We start from the raw sequence: 16,989 nt of genomic DNA on the forward strand, positions 1-16,989 counted from the left end.
TCTATGTCTGTGGTGACTTTTTCTTTGAAACCATTTAGGAGCTGGGTTTGAAATTCTCTCTTTTCAGAGTATATGGCCCCCTTTCCTGCCATATTATCCTGTATTACTTGGATAAGCTAGTCCTGCAATCCTGACAGAAATACCCGATGGTAGATAGACCTCACTATTAAATAAACTAGTTCACCCTCTTTGTAAATGGCTTGATTTAAATGCTTAGCTGTGAAAATCATGTATTCTGTTGCTCTCTGTTCAGTCTCTGTAAAAAACCTTTGCTCAAAACCAATTAATAGAGATTAGTCACTTTGTCGCAATGTTGACAAAGCACTGCACTACCATGGTACTATAGCTATGAGAAAAAACTGAAAACACAAATTTCAGTAATCATACTGATGATTGCAATGTCAACACAGCTCACAAAATTATTTTAGCCAGTTTCTTACATGACTCCAACATACCTGATTTTTTTCTAGATGTTAAAATGGGCTTGTATGCCATGTACTTTCATATAACTCTTGGCCTTTTCCATCTTTCTTATAACTTGATTAAGAAGCAAAGGCAATGCACTAAGGTGCATCATCAACAAATTTCTAGTAGATATGTATAATAACCTAAGGATTATTAAACAGATAACCCAAACTCATTTTGTTTAGATGTCTGCCCCTTGCCAAATATCTTTAAATAGTGGTGTAAAATATGCAGATTAATGTAGAGTGATTTGTCTCTGTTCTCTAGTATAAAATCATAGAATCATTTAGATTGGAAAAGACTTTTAAGATCCCCAAGTCCAACCATAATCCTAACACTGCCAAGTCTACCATAAAAACCACAACCCTAAAGGCCACATTCACATGATTTGCAAAGAGGAGGCCTGAATTATTCTGTTCAACTTTATTTTGCACACTTATCTTAAATACTGCAGTTAAAAATAATATTTTAATAGGAAAAAATGCTTCTAGTATTCTCTGAACTTTAAAGTTGTGTGTCAAACAAAGTTGAAGCTTGGTGAAATTTTAGTGAAGAGCCTTACCATCTAACAGAGGTCAGTGCCAGATACTGTGAAGCCAGATCAAAACCAAAAAACATCTGATGCTTTCTTAGGGAATTGTGGAATTCTCTGCTTTTCCCCAAATATTTGGAAAGCCTTTTAGTCACATTTATATGTCCTACGTGTCAGCCATGACTACTGTCCTGAGAGAATGTAGAATTTACCTCACTGGCGATATCCAGAAATAGACTGGAGCAGTTCCTTAGCAATCGGATACAATTGCTTTGAGGAGGAGTTGGGATTGTATGACCTTCAGAGGTCCCCTCCAAGCTGAATTGTTCTATGGTACCATGATTTAATCTGCCTCCCAGATATACAAGTCAAAAGCAACAAGTGGAGAGCTGCTGGGAAAGGCAAACATACTTGGGCCCTTTTGGTGGTTGGTTTTTCTGACTGTTAGCACATTTTTTTGTTTGAGCTCGAGTTAATAGTAATATTGTAATTTTACTTGAATATTAAAACAATAAGGGAAATTTGGAAGGCAAGAGCTGCTATAACTTCAAGGTTCGAATCAAGGAGAGGGGGAGAAGGTGGTTATGGGGAATATGGCTAGTGGGAGAATAAAGCTGGCATCACAATCTGGTATAAATGGACATGGATATGAATAGAATTGCTCAAAAAGCTGAAAAAACCACCTCCATTGCTAGTCATAAAAACCTTTAAACAAATTCAGAAGAATTTTATACTTTTAGGCATTCTACTGTAGGTGCTTATTTCTTCAAATTATTATATCTGTTGGTAAAGGTTATGAGCTAGTGGCTTGATCATGGTGACAAGGGGGGATGGTGGTAGATAGCACGTGTGCTCATTATGTTGATCTCCGAAAAGTTAGCAGCAAGATAGGGTGCCAAAAAAAGACCAACAAAACAACAAGCCTGACAGACACCCAGGGGAATTTTTAAGTCTTTCACTAATAAGAGAAAAGAATTGTTCTTCTATTTATTTTTAAACATTTATTAGACTCAGCAATAAATCTGGTTTAAGTGACAGTATAATGCTGGTGTCCAGCAATTAGCCTGCACTTTCAAATTAATACTGCATTTGCCTGTGTGGCCTTGACTTGGCTAATTGGCTGCCTTTCCTTCTTTGCATTCTGTTGTGAGAGTATGATGACAGTGATTCAGCATGTACAACACAGGCATAAAAAAAATAATTTAATGCTCCACTTACTCAGCAGGCATGATTGACACTCTCTTGGGTGGCTGCTGCAGCAGAGCTGGTCTGGGTAGCACATTGGCACTTGCTTTGCTGTAACAGTGAAGCCAAGACAACTGTTCTAGTACAATATCTTTTTGAAAGTCAAAATGTGATAAAATTATTGAATATGATTGACAGCTTGAAGTAGGTAGCTTTCTAGATGGGCATCTAGAACGAGAAAGCACGTAGTAAATTGTGATGATGACTCCTGCTAGCAAAGAGCTAATCCATTTGTGTGTGAGTGAAAAGTAGATTTGTTTAGTTTGCATTTAGTAGCACCATCAGTTCATTATAAAGTAAAATAATTTGCTCATTAATTAATATTTTTTTATAAAAACACCTGATTTTGAAAAGCGGGGAAATTATTATCCAAAACATCTGGGATTGTTTTATTTGCTGAATTTGGCACCTTTTTGTGTTATGACTCGTCCAGATTTCCTGTCAACAGAAAATTCTCTAGGATCATTTTTCATTAATATTTCTGTGTCTTGGGATCATGGAATAAACCAGAAGTATTCAGAGGAAGTTTGCAAAGAGAAAAATGTTTCCAAAATACATTACTGTCTTTTACTGTAGCTGAATTATTTTGTATTTTCCATGTTTCTGCTTAGACAGGAAAGAATAGCTTAGTGGAACACTAAATGGTTGGTAGAGAAGCAGCAGGGCAATTTCTTGAGAGTATTTTATGCAGCTAAATGGAAAAGTATTATTTGAATTACATGGCCTATTTTAGAAAACACTTCCCCAGCTTGCTAGTGCCTCTGTCAGCAAGGCCTTTTCATTGCTTTTGTGTTCTTTTTGCAAGGACCCTCTTTCACAGCGGCTAAGAGGTGCTTGTGAGCTCACTTCTGCAGAGACCTGCTTATGTTGAAGCAGCTCCAGGAACAAAAGGTTTGCAGGATTAGGTCCCATTTCCCAAAACAGCCTTGCAAACTTTTGCAGCCACATGGTATTAGGAAAGAGAGTCAATACCATGTTGATTTTACCCAGACAGCAAGACAATATGAAAAGCAAATATTCCTTATCATCCTTTCCCTTCCTGAAAACAAAGTTTTGAAGAACTTTTCAGAAAAAAGGCTCCTCTCTGGATACTTAGCGTTGTATCTTCTAATGAAAATGTCATGACTGTTCCATTAGCAAATCATGGACGGGCTTTGCTTGCTGACACAAGAATGCAATTTTTCACATAGGTACATCTCATCAAGGGACAGCTGAATTGAAATTGGGATGTTTAAAATGCACAGAAAGATGTTTAAAATATCTATAAAGAAATATCAAATTAATAAGAACATTATTCATACAAGTATTAGGTTGTAGAAATCACTTGGCAGTGGTGATTGACCAATAGATTCAGGAGTTTTCTTAGTCATGTTTAGTCAAACTTTGGGAGGTGATTATGTGACTTCATTAACAAAATGTCATTGAAATTCAAAAATAGTAAAATTTCATAGTAGACAAGTATTCACCTTAGAAAATAATTTTCCCCATGACTCCTTACCAGCATTTTTAGAACTCTTCATACCATTGAAAATGGTTTCTGATCTTATTCACAATTTTAATGTTAGAGGAATTCTTTGCTTTGGTGGATTTTTTTTTTTCCCTGAAGAAAGCAAACTTGCTTATACTATCAACTTGTGTTCTTAAACTTGTAGAAGCCAATGGAAAAAAAATGAATAATATTCACTAAATAATTTTTCAACTGCTTAGAGAAAACCTTTCTGTACAATAGAAGCTACAGGTGTTGTCATTCAGTGTTTAAAAATAAATTACCCGGATTATTTCACTGATGGGACAAAATATATACAGCAGAGGCATTGTATATTACAGTGCCACTTCTACTTTTAAACAACTTAATGAATCTGTATTTCATGCAAGGTTTATTGTATTCATTATATAAAGATATCTATCACTAGACAATATATACATTGTGTGATATGTAGTCTTGTGTTATTGATTTTGTGAAAGGGGATAGAGTAAGGTGGACCACACAGTTATTATTGGGTTTTGCCACACAAGCACAACACTGGATATGTTAGCACATGGGCTATGACCAAGATAGAAACTCTAGACTTTGTTGGTTGGAGGCAATGGAATGGAGGATGGGTGGTTTCAACCAAGGCCCCAGAGGCAGAAGGAACCAGATGAGGCAAAAGGGAAACAGGAGAAAATCAGGTTGAGACCATGTCAGTAGGCATGAAGAGACAGAGAGTATGAATTTTGATGGATGGTTTATCTGCATGTGGGAAAGTGAACATATCTACACTGTGTGCATGCACACAAACAAATGTTTGTACAGATTTTAACTGGGCATCATGAGTACTGCCTGCAATTTTCAGTTCTTAGTTATGAGAGGTGAATGTGGACTTTTTGCCCAGTCTAAGTACTTTGTGCTTACTATTTATTTATTATAGACTGCATTCCACAGTTTTTCATTTATTTCATGTGGTGGTATTTGTGCTTCCTAACTTGGAGGACTGAAATTTTTCCGTACAGGAGAAAGGAGCTCAAGCTTTAATGACATCCATAGGAAATTCTTGTTTAGCTTATTCACACTGCTCCAACGTAGTCATTTAGCTTAATACTCATTAAACCTTAAGCTCCCAAATATATAGCTTGTAAACAAAACCATAAAACCATGTTCATGAATGTGTATTGGAGAGAAATGAACAATATATCACCTATGCAATAATGGCGATTTATGTTCAAATAAATGTTTGTAAATGCTTTCTTCATAGCCTTGAGTAGTTAGATTCACTGTTAAAGTGGGTAAAAAGTTCATATATATGTATGTAAATACACACTACATATTCTTTATAATATAATGGTTATTTTTTTAGATTATATCTTCCATTCTGCTTTTACATAACCATGTACTGATATTTCAAGTCAAAAGTTTACCTTTTCCCTATAACTAATAGCTTTGTAAATTACTTTACAGAATTAAACTTCATAATTGCAGTTTTGAACAGGCTTCCTGGGCATGCTGTACTATCAGGCTTCCTCTGTGTTTTCTCCTGCAGTCTGATGCTTGTTGACATGCTGATTTGTGTTTTATACCATCAGATAGGTTTTGTTTATTTGGAAGAATAAGATTAAAGAGAACATGCCAGCTTTTCTTCTCCTTCCCTAGACCATACAGTTCCTTTTAATTTAAACTCAGATTTAAAAAGAAAAAGAAAAAAAAGCAGATTTTTGCAGCTAAGATAAACTGAATAAATCAACAGAATTTACTATCAAGGGATGTCTAATCTCTCAAGCTAATACAAGACTTTGCAGCTATTGATTACATGCTAAGGATGTATAAGCTGTTAATCACGCGTGGAGGTAACAGAATAAACATACTATCAAGAGAAAATGGGCAAATAATTGTCAATAGTGCAATTATGTTTATCTGTTTACTACACCTATGATACAGGAACAGCTGTATTTTGCATTGAAAAAGGTGCATTCTAAAATAAATTGAATATCCCCTCATTGCTACTGGAACTAGTCTAGTAGAGCTGATTATCTATGTAATAATTCAGATGTTTTCTTCAGCTCCCTGAAGTATGTAGTCAATAAGAAATTTGTAAGCTGTCTTAATAAAACAGTCACTAGATAAAGTGAAAGGAGATAAAAGTCATGGATTTTTTGTGCATTGCATTATAACCTTTGTTTGCACCAAAATAAATCTGTAGTGCTAACAGAATATAAATAGCACAGTTTCATTTATTCTGGGTTCATATTTCACGTGACAAAAAGATGGACATACTAATGCACAAAAAGTTAATTATTTTTATGTTGGCATCCCTATTTGTTTTATATTATGTATGTGTCACACATTTGAGAAGGGAGATGCCCAACAATCCTCATGATATTCGTTGTGGAAATATGTAACCGTTAAATTTTGCTTTCTTGTCAGACTGCAGAAAAGACTTCAAATTGTACTACTTCTGACAACTTCATAAATTTCTCTTCCTTTTGTGTTCACTATTTCTTAATGCTTCTAAGTTTAAAAAGATTGAAGGGACCGAGTTCTCAAATGTGGCTGCCTAAAATCGGGTGTCTTAAATGCTGATGTGAAACAAGATTTTTAAAAAACCTAACAAACCAACATTAAAAAAAGAAATCCAAAAGAAAACCAAGGCAAACAAACAAAAAACCCTACTACCAAGTACCTCAGTTAGCCTTTCCAACTTGCATTTACCTACATGGAGTCCTGTTTTTATAGATTCTGAGATTGAGGGAGTTCGGGTACTCCAACATTGGAATAGCATTTTATTCCAATAACATATGACAAGGACATTTTGATGCCTTATATTATCCTGCATCAATATTGACCCAGTTGGTAATATAATGTGGTGTGGTTTTGGATTGGAATACACATCAAGTAGGTAGAAGAGAGTCCCTGACTGAAGGCAAGGTTCATGAACTATCACTATGTAGTAAGAATTGAGGCCGAAGTTGATAATTGTTTTATGCTTTTACTTCAAAGTTGTCTTTAATTCTGCTGGTTACAAACAAGAAGCTTGAATAGAATCGACAAGAATTATTCTGTCGTGGAGACAGACTGATTTATGAAAATCAGACAGAAATGAATGACATTTTTCGGATGTCTGAAGGATCTTCCTGTATCATCATACTGTTAAATAATGGAGTTATTGGGAGTTAATCTGAACTAAATTCTCTCGGACTTGTAGGTTAATAATCCTTGAAACTCAGGGGGTTCATCATGGATATTCTAGTACAGCTCACCTTACCTAGGGATTTTTGTTAGCTTTGTTCATAACATAACTTAATTAGAGTTTGCTCCTTTGACGAGAGCACGTTACCCCCAGAAGTGCAGAAGTGATCACAGCTGACGTGCATAGTTCTTGCTGAGACTGTGGTTGTCTCTTGAAATATTTAACTCTAGTTTGGTCCTTTTTAGTGACTCATACACTGCTCTATTCAGCAGTTCTAACCATGTTTATGAAGTGAGGAACATAGTATCTATATAAAAATCCTTTCTACCTGATTCATCATTTGCTAATAACAAAAGTAATAATTGAGATTAATGCAGTAAGTGAAAAACCTTTGTCTACAAAACCTTACTACACCTCTGATGGCTATTCCTATGGGGGTTCTGCTTCCTTTGGCTCTTTTCCCACTTACCTTTCAGGTTGCTATCAGAGGTCTTTCAGAATAATTCTTTACAGCAACAGGACTGTAACTTTTTTTTTTTTTTTTTTTTTTTGGGGAACATTTTGTTTGTGCAGAGCTTGCATGAACTGAGAAATGAGCAACAACCATGGTGACATCTTAGAATAATCCTCTTTTATTTCCCACATGCTGAGGAAAGAGTTACCCTGGAAAGGTCAGGAGAAACCACAGGACAAGGAGGCTTATATTCTCATAGAGAAAAAGTCTGGGAAATTCCAGTGGCTGTTCAGACTGAGACTATTAGCAGAAATATGAGGACTTCCTTTTGTCTATGTAGTTTTTGTTTTAAAAGACAAGATAGTTAAAGGAGCCATGGTGAGAAAGTGTGCTTTAATTTATGAGGTTATTACCTGTAGTTTTTAAATAATGGTTGTACATTTGCTTTTCTATATGAGAGCTTTTCTTTAACGTAAACTCCACATCTCTCTGCAGTTCCCTCAAATGCACAAATTTATGCATTATCACACCTTCCAAGTCCAGTTAGTTTTCGTCTCCAGCGTCACCAGTGAAGGCTACCTGGGTTGCTCTTAAGTTTGATACGAAATTCAGTCGCTGTGGTTAAAGCAGAAATTGGAAATCAGCTCTTCAGTGTAATGACAGACTAGAAAGAGTTCAAGGGGGAAAAAAGGATCCAAAAGCCAACCCCTACTGAAGAATTGAATACACAGACAGTGTATAGACAGGAAATGCTGGTTTTTGAGAAGCACCATTTTTATCTGAAATGTTTGTGCTTTAAAATTTGTCCAACTGCTTTCCATTTCATGTGAACAAACGTGCATTCTGGTGACTTGCCAGAAGATCTAATTCCCCCACCTCTGCAAAGCACATAGAAATTAAACTGTTTTGTGGTCAACGTTTAGGATTTCTGAGAAAAGGCAGCAAAAGCAGAGCATGACACACTTTGCTATCCTTATTGTATGGGTTTTTTTCACACCTCTTGGGGCATCTGTTTGTCTCTGATGGACAGCAGGCTAATACATATTATCATTAAAAAGAGGTTCTGAGGAAATGCATGCTCTCACCTTGCTGCTTCTGCAGCTGTGAAGACTTTTGTTTTCACTCCCATCTCTGTGTAAGTGAAGATAATCTCTACAAAGAGGCTTGATACTGACCTGTCATATCACATGTTGTTTATCAAGCACAAAAGAAATTGAATTCCATTTTATCTGTTATCTGGAGAGTCTTACTAAGTCATCTGCAGTTGAGAGGTTGTATAGGGTCAACAGGTTCTGTCTCTTTCACCATCTATGCCTCTATTGTTAACCTTTGGAGAATTACTAAAATGTTCTTGATTTTATCCCATAAGTTTGGGTTAAATCTTCTTGATCCAGAAATAGTTGTGATTGAGTGTCACGTGCATGTAGTTTTTTGCATTGTTTCTGGATAAGGATTTAGTAATCTGTACAAATGTAGAGATCTGTTGTCATTCTGGTTTTTCAGTTGTTTTGATATTCGCCCAATGCCTCTGTTTTTAAATGGTCCAATGAGGTTAAAACCAGTCAGCAGTGTCTGTGTGCAAAGACACAAAGCAGGGGTGAGGAGGAGGGAGATAACAGAGGTGGGTATTGCCAGATGTTAAAAGCAAAAGGCAGAGGGAGAAGCTGGCCATTAAGTAGAGGTAGAAATAAGGTGGAGGTCATAGCAGCAACCCATGGGCAGGCAGGGTCTGGCAGAAGGGAGACTGTCATCATTAGAGGTGTTCATGAGAATCTAAAGGTCAACCCTGCTACCACCACCAAATCCTCTTTATGCTTTGCTGCTGGGTGTCTGCTCACAGAGATAACCCTCCCTGTCAGAATGTTCATATCTAAGAGCTTGATGCAGTCACAGGATATTGTTTGCTGCAACAATGGAAGTCCTGCATACTTTCTGCTACCACTACAAAAGAACTCCCTCCAGCCTTTTATCTGATGGAGAAAAAGGTTTGAAAAAAATAAATTATTAATATCTTCTCCCAAAAATTAAAATTTTAAATACAAGTTTTAATGCAAAACAAAACAAAACAAAAAAACAAGTCTTTTTCATTCAAATTCGAAGCTCTCAATCAAGAAATCTTTCTAAAAGAATAAGCCAAATTATTATTTTTCAAATAACATGTCCTTATGCTCACATATTCATTTAGTGTCTAGGCATTGTTTGCTTTTTCAAACTTGTTCTAAGACAACATTTTTAAAAAAACCATCAAAACACTTTTTAAAAAAGTATTAGAGTGTAGGATTGGAGTTAGAATTTGGGTGGAAGCATTGGCACGTACATTGTAAATGAGCTCTATGCATTGCTGCAGCTAAGTGTCTGTTTCAGTTTGCTTGTGGCCCTGGCAGTAATTCACTTTGTAGCTTTTCACAAACTATTAACGTTTTTTGTCCCTCTTTCCCTTCACAGAAAAGTTTTAACACCACTTATGTGTCTCACAGGGGTAATCGGTAAATTAATGTTTGAAAAATATTAAGTACCTTCTGCGATCAATTGACATTCCAGTGGACAGGTTAAGGATTGAGCAGGTATTTTGAGAACATCTTATTCCTTCCCTCTTTGTCATACAGTGGGTTCTTGACATGGGTAATTCAACAAAGAAGTAACTCATGTACTTGAGAGTCCATGTATTTTGGATAAAAGTTCTGGATGTGACTTAAAGAGGAAAGATGGGAGAAAAAAACTGGGAAGACAAGCGGTGAATTCAGTTGTTGGAATTAGCAGTACTCAAAGAGTATCAAGAAAACAGAAGAGAATGCATACATTAAAATACAAACTCAATAGGATTAAAAAAATGTTTCAGTGAAAAGCAAACCCTAAATTGTGATGGGAAATGGAAAAAAAATGAGATGAACACTATTTGCTCCCATCGAGATCAAAGCTATTCTTAATGAGATGGTTGAGATCTTTGGGAAGCCTACTCAAAAATTCAATAGTGCTTTATCTGAGAAAAGTAATTATTCGAAGATTGCTTTCTACTGAGGTGTTACAGATGGAGACTTTGTGGTGTGGTAGTTTAAAACAATTGGTCTTTACCTCTAGAGATTCCCAAGATGAACATTGCCCAGAAGAAAGAGTAAAATTGTGTTTTTAAAGCATCGTTTTAGGAGCAGTGGGATAGTTGGCAGAGTTTACTAAAGCTGTTGAGAGACTCTGCAGACTTTAATTACCATCTCAATATTGAAGAAGTTGTTTAATTTCTGCCAAAGAAGGGAATAGTTGTGAGAAAGCGAGATCACACTCTGTCTTTCATTCTTTCCTTTTTGACAGGTGAATAAAGGATGCTTTTCTGTATCTCCTCTGATGCTGTGACACGTTTCTAAAATTTGCATAGAATTGTAAAATAATTTTTCTTTAAGATTAACAAAACTTTTATTTTTTTCCTCTCTCTTGAAAATGCTGTGCAGTATAGTGTAAATGCAGTTTAAGTCTTGTCAAGAGAGATGCAAGATGAAAATGTTGTGCATTTTCTGTTACTGATTAGTTGGCTTCAAACATTAATAGCTTCAGACTTCATAGTCAGACACCAGGTGTTACATTATATTAATTCCAATAAATTTTGAGTTCAGGTTTGAATTCCATCTCTAGTGAGAGTGGTCGGAGGCACAAACTGGAGTAGGAAAACAAAGAAGAAATTACTAAAATGAGAAAAGTCATTCCATTTCAGAAGGAAAACCTAGCCTATAACACATTTGCTTGGTGAAGGGTGTGTTTACTCTGTTAGGCCTCAAACTCTAAATCAGAGTATGTCTAATTAAGTTTTGCAACTGTCATTCATATGAGAAAAAGGCTGATTTTGTATATGTATCCATAAATATGTATGTGTGTCTTTATGTATTTGTCTTAACAGTTCTGTTCCTCCATAGCACTTGAGTGTGTTCAGTTTGTCCCCAAGTGCTTGCAGTAGCCAAGGGAATACTGATTCTTTGAAGACCTTTACCACCTCCTTCAGTAGATCTACTATATTGCTACACTTTTTTTCCGTGACCACCTCCAACCTCTCTCTACTTGCTAAAGCACCAGCCATTGTTTTCTCTATAAAACCCTGTTTTTCTCATTCTCTTCAAGTCTCTTATCGCTCAAGGACCTTTTCAATGCTATCTTTCAGTTTTAAATCTCTATTGTTACAGTACACAGTGTGTTCAGAGAGCTACAACCCAGGAAGTCTTATTTAATTGCATTTTTCACTGTATATATGATAAATCAGTACTGAATGGCAAAGGTAATATATGTGTTTGTTCAAAATGAAGAAAAGATAGATCATGGCAACAAATAGGTGTAATTTTTAATCCTTAACACACATCATGTTACTAGGAATACCTTTATGTTATATTTAGAATTCTGTTGTTTTGATGTTTGAAACTAAATGTTTGCAGTTTGTCTGGCAAACTGCATGCTGAATAGATTACACTGGTTCACATTTCCTTATTTCAATATACCATCTGTGCTTTTTGGCTGGATTTCGCCTCATTGGAACTCATAAATATAAGTTAGAAAGAACAATTATACTCAGAGAGAGAAATCCTGTATTTCCCTTCTTTGAACCATCTTGATTGTTTTGACCTTAAACCAACAAGGACACAAGGCTGAAGCTGTATCAACAGCAAGCTTTATTTTCTCTGGTGAGGAAGCATGTACTAGCAGGGTATATTTTCAGTGAAATTCTAGTATATACAGTCATGGTCGTGATTTTCATTGTGTAATCATTTTAATTAAGTTCAACGATAAAAGTTACTCTTGCATGAGGAACAAATGCTCTAGAGAGACAGTGAAAGATTGATGACCACTTGGGGAGCATCAGGTACTCTGCTGGTGGAAATGCACGTGTGAAGAGCAGCTGAGCTTGGTGAGCAGGTCAGAGATTACCTACTCAGAGTAATCATGATTTTGGGGTTTTGAAGAAATCAGGATGCAATGGGAATATCCAAAAGCACTTTTTTTTGTGCCATTTCTGAGGGGTTTTGCTTGAATGAATAGCTTCATTACTAAAATAATAAACACTAATTAATATCTGCATCATTTTTGTAACTGTTAGTTTAGTAAGGTAATTAGTATAATTAGTATAAGGCGTTGATGGTGGCATGATAAATCATAATGTAGTAAATGTTCACTCTGTACCGTTATGATGCATTATCTGATTTGCACAGGTAAAAGAGTGGAAAAGAGTAAGGGGGAAATCAAGAAAGGAAGCTGAGTGGCCTTTTTGTCACTTTTCTTGCACCTGTTGCCTGTAATTTCAATTGCTTTACTGATAATTTAACTATTCTTTTTCTCACTATTGCTAAATCTCTATCACTGATTTAAGCCTGCAAAGACAGGACAAAGAGGAATGAAATAAAAAAAAAAAATTAAGAAGCATTTTTTCTTCCGGAGTTCCTGTGCAAAAGATGATACTTGCCTATTTCTTGGGTGCTTCCTTTACTCTCACATTCTGGAATGTACCATCTACCAGCTACAGATGAGGAATATTAAGTGTTTTCTTCATTATGCTCTATTTTCTAGAACCTATGAGAACACCAAAAACACTGAAGATTGCTGAGATCAGGGCCAGACACATCGCTGTGGATTGGGAATCTCTGGGTTACAACATCACTCGCTGCCATACTTTCAATGTCACTATATGCTACCACTACTTCTGTGGACACAACGAGAGCAAAGCAGACTGCTTGGACATGGACCCCAAAGCACCTCAGCACGTTGTGGATCGTTTACCTCCCTACACAAATGTCAGCCTCAAGATGATCTTAACCAATCCAGAAGGGAGGAAGGAAAGTGAGGAGACCATTATCCAGACAGATGAAGATGGTATGTTAAATGTTCTTATGGAAATTACATCAAAGTCCAGTCTAGGCAGGTGGAAGGAAATGACTATGTGTTCCAATATGTATTGTGAAGGGTGGAAGTTCTCTTCTATTAATGTACTAATTAGCCCCAAAATGGCAGCTGTGAAGGTATTATAGCTGTCACCCTGCATATGTAGCTAAAACTGTCCATGCAGCACAAGTCAAACTGGATCTCTGTCTCTACTTGACTCTCTCTCTCCAAAAAAAGGGAGATGGCTTCCTAATCTTTCAAAAACTGTGTTTAATGCAGGTGGTGAGAAACACATGGTGGTGTTTGATTTCTTCACAGTATTAGGTGTAGTATTGGAAAGTTAATTCTGTAAGTCACGTTTGAGTTCAGTGCTTAAAGACTCTATTCAAGATTTCAAACCTCTATAGCAAATATATTTGAGCAGTAATTTATGTTGCAGACCACAGAATATAGTATTTGAAAGCCCCCTATCAAATTAAAGTATTACTTTGACAGCTTGGGAATTAAATCAGTGATCCATATGTGTCCTTTCCATTTCCATATATTCCGTGATTCTTCTTTAAAATGTTTTCAAGAAAGTTTCAGCAAGACAGTTGAATTTACCTTAGTTGTGAAAAAGTAAACAATAGATGTAGACATGTTAATGGTGACACATTCAGAGGCTAGGCTATGAATCTTGGTACCAAATATATGAAAATAAAAATTGATATTTTTCCCTAATAATATTTAAAATATGGTAGCAAAAATAGTTTTAATTTCTTTTTCTTATGTTCAGATTTTGTGAAAGTACTGACAACAGCAAAATGAAAATAGATACTTCCATAGGTAACAAAAATAGAATACTTGGACTAATGTAAGCCTATAGATAAATAAAAAGGTAAAATTGAACTAGGTAGTGTGTTTACTTGCCTGCAAAATAAATGAATGGGAAATATAGCTTTATATAACAGTCAGTGTTAAAGTCTGGTAGTGATGTTTTTCCATATATTTTCAATTTTATGAGAACTAAAAGGAATATATTTACTGTTGCAATAAAGAGAGAAAAATTTATTAAATAGGTAGAATATGAGGAGCCGTAGAAAACTGGAGCCATATATATGCATATAGATATTGAATAGTACAGAATTAGAGTATTTCATGGAATTAATTTTAAAGTTAATTTTACACATATTTCATGATTATTTATTTCTGTGCTTGAGTTACATTGCACGTATGCATGGTTGCTATTTTCCTTGAAGTTAAAAAGAGCAGAAATGACATTGTTAAGTCAATGGAAAATTAATTTCTTTTCAATTTTACCTGGGATTTTAAGGAAGGTTGTGGTTTCCAGTGGCCTTTGTCTTGTTAGATGTGTGGAGATGGCAGCTGGTCACTGTGTCAGTACTTGTCAGGAGCAGAGTCAAGTGAGCTTATATACTTTGTCTCCCAGTTTTGATGTGGATTTTTCTTGGAAGATGGTGCACATAAGGCAGTTTCAGTCTCAAGCTTACACACCAGTGGGCTGTCAGTGAACTCGAGTTGTGAGGGCTTTGGTGTCACAAGTAGTGTAGTGTAGAAGAAGCTTCACCCAGTGAATAGAAGTTGCCAGGGTCAGCTGAAGCAGATGTTTTCAGAGGGGGATTAACACATTTTAAAAGGTACCTATATTTAAATGTGCTGGTGGTAATAATGCTTGTGACCTGAAAATAGCCTCCTGTGAGCTTTACTCTGGGAAACTATTGGGATGTTAATTTTGTGTTCCTGATTGCGTGACAGTTTATGTCCATTGTGCCATGACTTCAAAGTTCAGGGCTTGCAGACAATGTACAGTACTGAGAGGTTCACACCTGAGTCTTTCCTTGAGCTCTTATAGCAATAGTAAACTCAATCCTGTAGCTGACTGCCTATGTGTACAATGCTAATTTAGTTCCTTTCTGAGTGATCAAGTATCTGAAACTATTTTCAAGCACAGTTTGAAGCCTAAAGCAGGACTTGGACTAAGATGAGAGATCCAGTTATATATGTGCCCTATGTTTCACGTGTGGTCAGATGAAGCTGAATTGTCTTCATGGTTTTTGCAGGTTTTATAGAGCAACCATAATTTTAATTATATCATGGAGGCATTATCAGTGATTCATTTTGGAGAAGGAATATAGGGAAAATAGTTGTATAGTTTCCATAAAGAGGAATTTTGAAAACTCCAGATGAAAACTGATAATTGAATTTTTGTTAGCTTTTCTTTAGTGTGGGATTCTTTCCAATGCTGTTTTTTTTTTTTTTCACAAGGTCTGCTAAACAAGCAAAAACTTCATAGATTCTTGGAGTTAGAGATGCCTATGCCATGTTTTCCTGTCTCTCTTCCCCTCTACCATTTTGCTCTCATTTTGTGTTTTTGATCATACTTCCCAATGCTTCCAAACTGTCCCTTGTCTCTTCAGTTATTGTTAAGTTCAAACCTTCCCCTTCATCTCACTACATCTTTCATGTCAATTCCTCCCTTCTGGCGGGAACTTTACACTTTTCTGAACTTCTAGGATTTCCTAAGAGCAGAGGACTCTGGTTTTTCATGAGACTCTTCTGTGAGACAGGAAGGATCTGTCTTTCACAAAGGCTCATGTTTACGTAAGGCTGTGTAGCTGCACTGTGGGTCTTTCAGAAATGGTCAGATCTGTCAGAATACTGAGTGGTAACTCAGTAGCATATGGTACTTGGAGCAGAATTAACTCAAGAAACAATTATAGAAGAATGAGGAAAGATTCAAAAGCTGTGCTCTGATCTTTGGAGCAATGGCTGACAAAGGAGTGAAGTTTTAATAGCTTGTAATTCAATATCTGCAAGATAGCAAAGCCCAGGAATACCAGGACAGTCTGAAACAGTCTTTCTTTTGACCAGAGCTATATCTGAATACTTAGTAGTTACAGTATTTTTATTTAAAATGGGCAGGTGGAATTAATCTTTAAAGTGTATTTTAGTACTTCCGGGAAGTTGTATTTCACATAAAAATTAAAAAAAAAATTTGTGAATTAGACAGAAACAAGTTTTTGCAAAAAAAGATTATGAAAACAGTGAAATTTGTGTATGTTTTAAAAGGGAAGCAATGTATCTTTCACTTTAGGGAGAATCCACACAGCTACTTAGGTTTGAGAGAAAGCTCTTCTGAGTTGACAGATGCTTGGCATTACCTGTGCTGTGACAGGGACTCACTGCTTTTCGTGGATAGTACAGAAAATGAACTGTTTGAAGAATTTGATAGAGGAAGTAGAGAAAGGCTCATGCAACCTGGGGCTGCGTACCTGCTGGGCAAAGACAGTGTTTGGCACTTTGAGACAAAGTACAAGAACCAGCAGTGAATTTATCACTTAGCATGAATCATCAATGTTCTCATGTTCTAGGACCTGCCTGTTGACCAGTGTGCTGCCAACTCAGAGGGACCCTTTGTAAAGCAGTGGATGAATGGGATTAAAGCAGATAAATTCTTCCTTAATTTTTAATTGGAAACAGATGCAAAAGGCAGTGGATTAACAGGAGTAGTGACATTAGCCCTAAGAAAGCAGCTACAGAGAAAGCAAAGTGTGAAGCTCAAAGTGTTCAATGGTGATTTTATAACCAGTAAGAGAGTGTGTCACCTAACAGTAGGCAAACAACTAATTGAAAAGGATCACTTGGAATAGGAGAAGTATCCATTTTGTGGCTTAAAGTATAAGAGAGCTTTGGTCTGGAGCAAAGCATGTGCTCATTGGACACAAATCAGGTCCCCTGATCTTTCAGAGGCTGTGGCTTGTTCTGCTCCTTGCAGAGAT

General features: G+C 36.2%; 1 protein-coding gene across 17 annotated transcripts in view; it reads left to right on the forward strand.

Moving 5' to 3' along the window:
• The window catches only part of PTPRK (protein tyrosine phosphatase receptor type K), a 370,095-nt gene that overhangs the window by 260,700 nt on the left and 92,406 nt on the right, over nucleotides 1-16,989 (forward strand). For all 17 annotated transcript variants that reach the window (XM_033053758.1, XM_033053762.1, XM_033053760.1 and 14 more), the window contains exon 8: nucleotides 12,899-13,201. In XM_033053758.1, coding sequence (XP_032909649.1) covers nucleotides 12,899-13,201 — 303 coding nt within the window. The remainder of the gene's footprint in view (nucleotides 1-12,898; nucleotides 13,202-16,989) is intronic.

This window comes from Catharus ustulatus, chromosome 3, assembly GCF_009819885.2.
Source record: "Catharus ustulatus isolate bCatUst1 chromosome 3, bCatUst1.pri.v2, whole genome shotgun sequence".
In the NCBI taxonomy this organism is placed as follows: domain Eukaryota; kingdom Metazoa; phylum Chordata; class Aves; order Passeriformes; family Turdidae; genus Catharus; species Catharus ustulatus.